At 42.3% G+C, this 9700-nt stretch overlaps 2 protein-coding genes across 4 annotated transcripts in view; both read right to left on the bottom strand.

Moving 5' to 3' along the window:
* Nucleotides 1-1401: 1401 nt before the first annotated feature.
* PIGBOS1 (PIGB opposite strand 1) lies at nucleotides 1402-5392 on the bottom strand. Of its 3 annotated transcripts, none has more exons than XM_014582015.2 (2): nucleotides 5304-5392; nucleotides 1402-3012 (listed from the first exon to the last, which is right to left on the bottom strand). In XM_014582015.2, exon 2 carries the CDS (start codon nucleotides 2944-2946, stop codon nucleotides 2782-2784), a length of 165 nt encoding a protein of 54 aa, XP_014437501.1. In that variant the 5' UTR covers nucleotides 2947-3012; nucleotides 5304-5392; the 3' UTR covers nucleotides 1402-2781. The 3 variants fall into 3 exon arrangements, with proteins under 3 accessions (XP_014437501.1, XP_014437500.1, XP_014437499.1); XM_014582014.2 differs by having other exon boundaries at nucleotides 5119-5376; XM_014582013.2 differs by having other exon boundaries at nucleotides 4971-5375.
* A 17-nt stretch (nucleotides 5393-5409) lies between these two features.
* CCPG1 (cell cycle progression 1) overlaps nucleotides 5410-9700 on the bottom strand; it is a gene marked incomplete at its 5' end in the record, with an annotated part of 58512 nt that continues 54221 nt past the window's right edge. The window contains 1 exon segment of the mRNA XM_027766256.1: nucleotides 5410-5546. Coding sequence (XP_027622057.1) covers nucleotides 5452-5546 — 95 coding nt within the window.

The raw sequence follows: 9700 nt of genomic DNA, 5'->3' as shown, positions 1-9700 counted from the left end.
TTAGTACGTTGTGATGATGCTCAGGGAATGAATGTTACGGGAAAAAAACGAAAACAAAAAACAAACAAAAAAAAACGGTAAAACTATTCGTACCATTTTAAAAAAAATGGATATTTGATGGCTGCAGTGAGCGGTATGGGCCCAGTTGGGTTCTACTTTATAGTATGCTCTTTTTACCCAATGGGGTTTAGGCCTAAAGTCAGACTTGAGTTCATGTAGAGGCATGTGTCAGCTGTGATAACTATTGGAGAGACTTAGACTAATTAAGATCACTGACAGATCATTTGGGGAGGGGTGAGGCACGGAGGGCAATCGGGGATGACAGGGACAATGTGGGAGGAGGATGGGTCATAACAGAGGGAGGGGGATGGGGAATCTAGGATGGTAAAACAAAAGGCAAGGTATGCAGGACACAAGAATTGGGAAATTATTTGCTGAGAACATATATGTTGACGTGCTTGATTGAGCCAATGCACAGTGTATTTTGGATGGAAAATTCATTTGTGTGTTGTGATGGGAAAAAAAAATTATAATAAAAAATAAACTATAAAAAAAAAGAGAGAGAAGAGGATAAAGTACTTTTTAAAAATAATTAAAAAAAAAAAGACTTGAATTGAAACTAATTCATTATCAAAACAAAAAGGAAATACTTGCCAGAGGCTGCTGATCCAACCTTGGACCCAGTACAGTTTTTTATTCTTTTAGAATTATTTAACTTTACCATTATCATTTAATTTGACAGGGGCGGGGGTGGAAAGTGAGAAAGCAAGCTGCTAGGTGCAGGATTCAAACAGCAGCTGCCCATGTGGGAGTCCAGAACCCCAACAACCATGCGACCTGCCAGGCCTTCCCTTCCCCTAGTCGTTTCTGTCTGATCTAGTCAGAAACCCAAGGCCTCCCTACAGGTCCTAGTCCTGTTCCTACTGAACCCAATTCATTTTGTCTGACCCAGTCAGATACCTGGCCTCCCCTACAGGGATCAATCATGTTTCAGTCATGACTTCTGAACCCAGTCCAGATAAAAACTGCTCGAACTTGGGGCCAGCAGGTGGCATGGTGGTTAAGGTGCTGGATTTCCACATGGCTGTAGTCTGAATCACAGCCCTGGCAGCTTGCTTCCTCATTTTCCTCTCTCTCTGATCAAACTAAAATAATAACATTAAATAACTCCTTAAAATATATATATTGCTCAAACTCAGAAAGTTCGAAATGCAAATTAGTAAAGCTCAAAACCTGAAAGAGAATTCACCCATGATCCCTAGTTGCCATGAGATCAATGGTTAACAGTGGACCATCATGAATACTTTTATTTGGGCACTCTGTACTCATCGGGGTTGCCGGAACACTGCTCCCAATCCTGCCAACGACACTAACCTTTTAAAAGGAAAGACCATTGACAAGTTTAAATTTAACTGAGTTTATTTGAGCAAAAGAAAAAAATTAAAATGATTCATAAACTGGACAACCCTCAGAAACAAAGAGACTCTGGCAGTGAGGTACAGAGACAAGTTAATTGCTTTTAATTGGTAACAGGGTCTCCCACAATTAACTGAAGTTCCAAAACTAAATGAACTCTCGATGCATGTGGTATATTGGCCCAGTGCAGGAGTCAACCCCTGATCGATGCTCTCTTACAAACTTTATTTAACAACTGTAATTGGGAGTTGTTTCTTTCTTTTTAGCTCATCAAAGTGTTGCTGCAGAGGTTGTAGTCCTTTGGTGATCATATGGGTGACTTTAATGCTGTGTTCTACCCAAGGATCATATTCCATCATTTTATCCTTCAGTGTCTGCGCAACTTCAGCAAATTTTGGTAATGTCCACATTGCTGGTTCTGCTTCCGTTTCTTCCACTTCCTCTGTGGATAAATCAACAAGTTCTTCCAATTCTTCATTCATTAATACTTCTTCATGGCATTCAATTTGTTTTTTCACTTCTTCATTACATATATCAGCATATCTTTCTCCACCAATGTGTCTTTTAATATTTTTCAGTCCAAATCTATTCCTGAATCCGTGTAATCCCTTACTTGCAGTAAATGGCTTGGTGTCACTTGCTTCCGAGGACCCTTTGCTGAAGTCTTCATATAGGCTCAATGCTTTCTGGAGCCACATACTGCCATCAGTTGGAACACATTTTCTGTTCATGTCTTCCATCCACAAATTTAAAGGCCTTTTCCATCTTAACTAAGCACTTATCACGCACTGTGGCTGTAACTTTTGCAGTTTGAGGTGCAACAACAAAGCTAGTACGAATTCCTTTTTCCTTCTTCACAAATTCACAAATAGAAGATTCATTCTTACTATAAATCTTAGTAACCTCAGCATATGATATTTTTTTTTTATTAAGTCAAGAATTTTCACCTTTTCACTCATAGGAAGCACATTATGGGTTCTCTTTGGCATATATGAATCGCCAATATCACTATTCTTGCGCTTTCGGGCCATTATTAAGTAAAATAAGGGTTACTTGAACACAAGCATTACAATACTATGACAGCTGATCTGGTAACTGAAACAGGTACTGAGTAACTAATGGGCAGGGAGCATATACAGTAGGAGACACTAGAGAAAAGAATGATTCGTGCTCTAGGAACAAAAGAACGGGACAGCACAGATTTCATCACACTACTCAAATGATGTGCAACTGAAAACTTATGAACTGTTTACTTCTAAAATTTTCCATTTATCAATAATATTTTTGAACTGTGGTTGCCTACAGGTACCTGAAACCATGAAAGCAAAACTACAAGTTAGGGAGTACTGATTATTGTAGTATTTATTAACTTTTCTTCTCTTCTTTCTCTTGTGCCAATTTCAATTTTTCTTGTAATGCCTTCTGATCTCTGGCATACTGTTCGAATATTGGTTGATAAATATATATTCCTCCAGCAATTCCAAGGATGCTAGCAAAAATCAGTTGTGGAAAAGTCAATCTCCCAAACATGGCTGCAGCACAATGCAAATGTGGTTATGAAAACTTATACTCCACTTCCAGGAAATCTCTTTATATCTGTGTACAAAGAAAATGGGGAAAAAAGTAATAACTTAATACAATATCCTTTTTAAAGATTTCATGTCACTACTGTACTCTGAAATTAACATACCTTTGTCTGAATCTGTAAATATCACTAAAGTAGGAATATAAGTATATTTGGATTGTAGGAAATGAAGGCTAGAAGATGCTGTAAGACAATGCTAAATCCTTCCTATTCCTATGATTTTAAATAGGTAAATTTTAAAAAATTAATTTTTAGGTTTTTGCCATGGGGCATGTATGGTCGCTGGAGAAAACAGAGAAAGACAGAGAAGAAAAGTTAGAAATCACTAACTGGGAATGGTCATGCCAGAGTTCATTCTCCTCCATTCTCCTCTCCAGATTTTGGGCACACACACAGGTGCCTGGTGTGATTTTCAAACTACCAGGTCTGAAACTCACGCCATGGTCAGCTATGTGGAAGTCCAGCACCTTAAATACCATGTCACCTGCTGGCTCTATAAACAGGTAATTTTTTTATTGTTGCTTAGGATTTTGCCTTAGGGCACACATGCTTGCCAGAGACAGAAAGCAAGAAATCATAGCGGCGAGGGTGTGGGGGGTGGCCACAACACAATCCTTTCTCCTCCATTCTCCTCCCCGGATCTTGGCATATGCCTGGCGAGAGTTTTAAGCCACCAAGTCTGGGACTTAAATCACTGAAGACCATGTGAGAGTCCAGCGATGTAACTACTATGCCATCTACTGATCCATAAATAGGTAATTTTTAAAAATTGAGTACCTGGGGGACCAGCAGGTGGCATTGTAGTTAAGATGCTGTACACTCCCACATGGCCGACTGTGGTTCGAATACCGAACCTGGTAGCTTGCTTTCTCACTTTCCCTCTCTTTCTGTCTGTGTATCTCTCTGGTCAAATTAAAATAAATTAATGACTAAATAAAATTAAATAAATAATTATTTTTTAAAAATTGAGTTACCTGTATGCACTCCCAGAGAGACAAAGAGAAAGAGAAAGCACCTCCTCAAAGGGGCTTGGCCATCACCCTAATCCCCTTGCCTCCTTTGTTTCTCTGTCCTGTCAGGATTTGAGGCTCACATATACATGCACCAAGAGTACTTTTAAAGTCACAAGGCAAGGATCCGAACAAGAGTTTTAGCCAGGAGAGTGAGATTCAGCTCCTTTAACCAATAAGGCACCAGCCCACCCTAAATGGGATGTTTTTTGTTTTTGTTTTCATAGACAAGACAGACAGGGGAAGGCGTATTTTTGATGCCTTCAAAGAAAAAAACAGCCCCCAAAAGTTGAAAGCAGTTGGCTCTGAGGAATTGAATCTGGAAAAAGGAAAAAGGGCAGAGAATTGTTACTTTTTATTAGTCCTGTATTACCTCCCTATTTTAAAGCAATCAGTATGATTAGATTTTCTTTAAAAAAAAAAAAAAAAAAACAAGGGAAAATGATTGGGAGTTCCCTTTAATACTTTTACTAAGTAGACAGCAAATAAACTTTGCCTTGAGTGTTTTATAATATAATAGAGATTTCATTGGTTTTAATTTTAACAATAGAGGGGTACCCCAATACTTCCGGGAATGTAAATCTTTGTCAATGTCTTAACCCCTAGTGAAACTAGGTAGATGTTTAGGAATGAGGAAAGCCCAGAGACGGATTTACACGTTTTATTATAACAGTATTTCACAGCCTCCTAAACCAGCCCTGGAGATCACAAAAATCATTAGTGATATACCAATACTAGAAACTCGCTTGCTTTTAACATCCCTGGAGTGTCATTAAAACGAATCTGGGGGTAAAACAGCCTGTTTTCTCTCGGACTGTACGGCTGGCCTGAGAAATGACAACTTCCCCAACCTTGTTTGGTTTCCAACAAACACAAAACCAACCAAAAAAATAGGCATCATTTAAAAAGCCTCAGTTTCTACATGCCCATAACCGGCTAAACCCTCCCTACCTGCTTACCTCGTTAGACAGACACCTTTCGGGTGCTCGCCTGGACAGTGAAATGTTCTACACTGGCGTCCCTAACACGCGCTCACTACCCGGCTCTGCAGCGCCGACGTCTCCGCGCCACCTGCGCCCGCTCGGCGTCGCCCCGCTCCCCACGCACCTCGCCCGTCCCCGCGGAGGGGAGAGCGGCTCCTCCCGGCGGCTTCCGGACCCCGGGCACAGGCTCCAGCGCCCGCGACGAGCAGCAATCCCGCAGGGCAGAAACGCCCGGAACAAACGCAGACGAGCCCGCGGCAAAGCGCTGGGGCGCCGCCAGAACCAGCAGCGTCCGACCACGGAGCGTACCTCGGGGAGCTGGGCAGAGACTACCGTCCTTTCCCGGCTCCCTCCGCGCCGCCAGCGACGGCAGCTCGCAGGGCCAAACTTGTGGGCGGAGCCGCGGTGCGCGCTACTGCAGCCTCTTCCGCCCGGGAAAAGCGGAGGCTGGGGGTCCTTAAAGGGCCCCCAGGCAGGTGCGAGATGGAGCGGGGGCGTGGCGACTGCAGCCTGGCCTTCCGTGGTCTCCAGGACCGCTCCCGGGAGATGAAGCTGCGAAAGAGGAAGTCCACGTTGTACCTCAGCGCCCAGGAGAAGGGCGTCCGGCGCAGCGCGGGTGAGTGCGGGGCGGTCTGGAGAACTGCTGCCCCATCATCTCGTGGAAGCATCCTATAGGCGGGGTCGTCGAAAAGTTCATGGAAAAATGAATCATCTTTTAAAAATGCACGGATTCTATTTTTTGGCACTAAAATAAACTTGTATTTTAATTCCATTTTTCTGCGAACTTGTTGAAGTCCCCCTCATATTTCACTATTAGCCAGTTATTGCCAGATCTTGAGTTTTGAAATGCAGGATATACAGATTTTAACAAAATCTCGTTTTTAAGTGTTGGTAACAAAATTCAAATTTCAGTATTAAAAATATTCTAGATTTGGCCTCTGGGCTGTCCCGGATTTTGGAGTCAGCAGAAGGACCTAGGTTTGAATCTTGTTTACTCATTTACTGTTGTATACCTTGGTCAAGGAAGGCAATTTCATTTGAGTCCCAATCTCCTCAAATGGAAAATAGGATTGTACATATAGTGACAGAGAGAGAGCTTGAGGGTGCGTGTGCTCTCTGGAAAGAAACAGGGAGATGGAGAGAAAGGAGAGGAAGAAACCACCCCTTAGTTGGGCAAGGTCACGCAACAGTCCTTTATTACTCCATCCTGCAGAGATGTTGGGCACACACATCCACCTAGACTGTTTTTCAAGCCTGTAGGGAGAGGCAGGATTCCAGCCCTAGCCAGCCATGTGGAATCCAACCCCTTAACCACTAGATCACCAGACCAGTCCTTCTATAGCATTGTTTTGAGGATTAAACAAGATGTAAAGGAGTTAACACAGTGCCTGGTATACAGTAAGCATCCATATTTTGAAATGTGCAGAGAACCCGTGGTAGTGAATGAGGGCACTGTCTGGAGAAACGATGATCTAAAGGAAGCATCCTATAAGAGGAATCATGAAGTTTATGGAGGGGCCAGCAGGCGGCATAGTCTTTAAGGTGCTGCACTCCCACAAGGCAATGACAGTTCAAGTCCCAGACCTGGCAACTTGAGACTCACACCAGGTGTATGTGCATACCCAAAATCCCTACAGGAGAACGGAAGAGGGGGATTGCAGTGTGGCCATCCCCCCTGGGGAGCGATTTGTCACTTTCTGTCTCTGTCTCCCCAGGTGAGCACACATGCCCTATAGCAAAAATGGAAAAAAAAAAGTTTATAAAAAAAGAATCATAAGGGAACCAGCAGTTAGCATAATGGCTATGTCGCTGGACTCCCACGTAGTCAACCGCGGTTCACGTCCCGGACCTGGTGGCTTAAAACTCATGCCGGGCGCATGTGCGTGTGTGCCCAAGATCCCAAGAGGAGAATGGAGGAGAAGGGATTGAGGCGTGACCATCCCCCCTGGGGGGTGATTTCTTGCTTTCTGTCTCTATGTCTCTCTCTGTCTGGCGAGCGCACGCGCCCTATAGCAAAAAAACTCTCAAAAAAATCATAAAATACATGGATTCCAATTTTATTTTTTTTTGCACCAAAATAAAGTTGTACTTTAATTCCATTTCTCTACAAACTTGAAGTCCCTCTGACATTTCACTATCAGCCAGTAAACTACCCACTGTGTAGGCACACATATATAGAATTGCATCTTGATGGGATCAGCAGCTGGAGTAATGGCTATGTCGCTGGACTCCCACGTAATCAACCATGGTTCAAGTCCCAGACCTGGTGGCTTGGCGTGGCCATCCCCCCTGAGGGGTGATATCTCACTTTCTGTTTTTCTGTCTCTCTGTCTTTCCGGCAAGCGCATGCACCCTACAGCAATTAAAAAAAAAAAAATCTCAAAAAAAAATGGCATCTTTAGTAATGTGTATGCTGGTTTCTTTCATTAGGTACAGATGCAATGTAGCTGTATTAGCCTAAGGCCTTAATTAACCCAGTTCCTTTTTCAATGATTAATATTCTCTTTATACAGTGAGTTGCAAGAAAAATTGGTTCAACAAAGGGAATGGTGATCACCCAGTGGTGAGGCTCTGGCCCTTCTGTAACTTTCAACCCAGGTCAACTTTGATAGTGGTGTGCTGTAGAGCCAGAGTTCACTACTGAGCCTGAGCAAGGGGCCAACCAGAGCAATAAATAGATTTTAAGATTAGAACTGCCTGACTTTTGTACTACAATTACCTGTTTTATTTTTCAGATCTTCTTGTCGAAAACATTTATCTGGTCTTGTTTACCACAGCTTTACGAATATCTAACTGCTTTTTAGTCCAGACAAGTTTTGTTCCAGATGAGTACTGGCAGTCTCTTGAAGTTGCACATCACATGGTGTTTGGATATCCTTTGTAGTTTCTTTTCCAGACTATGAATGTGTATTCATCTTAGAAATTGTTGAGTTTCTATGACATACTTTGTTTTTCATATTTTCTCCAAATGATTTTAACTCATTATTTTAATTAATTTTTTATCTATATCTTTCTTCAATGTAATATACTTGACACAGCTTTTAACCAGGATATATTCCCACAGTGCTCAGTATTTGGAGGCTACAGATAAAGTAAAAAACACGTACATGCCTGCATTGAAGAACCTAAGAGTCTGGTTGGCCAACCAAATTTTTATTCAAATATCCTCTATAAAATGCTGTGTTTCACAACTTCATTATGAAGAAAATACTGTATTATGTATGGAAATGAGAATAGGTTTTGTTTCAATACAATCTGATATTTAGTCCTTAATACTACTAATTATGGTTATTTGACCTGGGAATGGACAGAAAAATTGAGGGGTTACACTTACCCTCTAATCTTCGCAAGCATTTACAAGATTCTTCATTTTTTGGGGAAAGACAGTGTTCAGTTGCTGGTAAGCTTTTCAAAGTAATCAAAATAGTCATGAAAAGTAGGCTTCTCCTGGGCTAGCTGGTGACGTGGTGGTTATATTGATGCAGCCTTCCCTTTGTGATATTTGATTACCAGGTGTTTTTGTTTGTTTCCATTTGTTATGACAGAAAGAGTGAATAAGGGAACCAGCAGTTAGCATAATGGCTATGTTGCTGGACTCCCACGTAGTCTACCATGGTTCGCATCCCGGATCTGGTGGATTAAAACTCATGCCGGGCGCGTGTGCGTGTGTGCCCAAGATCCCGAGAGGAGAATAGAGGAGAAGGGACTTCAGCGTGACCATCCCCCCTGGGGGGTGATTTCTCGCTTTCTGTCTCTGTGTCTCTCTCTGTCTGTCTGGTGAGCGCACGCACCCTGTAGTGAAAACCTCCCCCCCACCCCCGCAAAAAAAAGAAAGAGTGAATAAAAGAAAGAGCACATAGGAGGAAGAATGAAAGCACCCTCAGTAGGGTCTTGCCACACCACAGTCCCCCTATGCCAGCCCTCCAGCTCCTCAGGATCCTAGGTGTTCACACACACATGCACCTGATGTGTATTCCAGGCCAACCTGTGATCTACGCCATGGTCACCATATGACCTCAAACACTGTACCACAATGTCTGAGCCTGAGTTCTGGTTATTGAGAAATGAGGATCAGACCAGTGAAATGGATGCTTCATATGGGAAGATCATGGGAAGGAGAATTTAGAATAGTAGCAGTTTTTCCAGTTGACACAGGTAGCATTTAGAAGCTTTGACCTCACTTTTCTGGATTATACAGGATATCCTTAAAGTCCAGAACCACAGGCAATATGTACATATCATCAAGGACATCATATATCCCAGGAAGTAAACTAGATTATGAATGAAGAGGTCTTCACAACAGAAAACTTTGCTATCCCTTTAACACCTATCTTATACCCTTAACCCATAGCTGACCCACCAGGCCACTTTATGACTTCAGGGAAATCACCCCTAACTCTCCCACCCCCCCAAAGGAAACAAAACAAAACAAAAAACTTCTGTTTTACCTGGAACTTCAACAGGTAGTCATTCATAAAAATATGATCAGTCATTCAAGCTCTCATACTGATTATTTTAATAGGTTGTATAGCTCTGAAGCTAAAAGGGGTCAAAGAATTGAAGTAAACAGACCCAAGGTGACAGTGGGTTAAAAGCAGACCTAGAGTAGATCCTAGGTCTTCTTACTGTCTAGTGCTTTTTCCAGATAGCTTCTCTCTAAACTGCATTATAAGAGGTATGTTTAGAAGTGGGGATGATTTAGAAGA

Source organism: Tupaia chinensis, unplaced genomic scaffold (genome assembly GCF_000334495.1).
Source record: "Tupaia chinensis unplaced genomic scaffold, TupChi_1.0 Scaffold141943_1, whole genome shotgun sequence".
Lineage (NCBI taxonomy): Eukaryota > Metazoa > Chordata > Mammalia > Scandentia > Tupaiidae > Tupaia > Tupaia belangeri.
Note: the sequence above shows the minus strand (reverse complement) of the source record. Positions and strands in the feature narration are given on the sequence as shown.

Excerpts from the sequence above, each read along its gene's own strand:
- PIGBOS1 (XM_014582015.2), bottom strand. The coding sequence starts at position 2,946 with ATGTTTGGGAGATTGACTTTTCCACAACTGATTTTTGCTAGCATCCTT.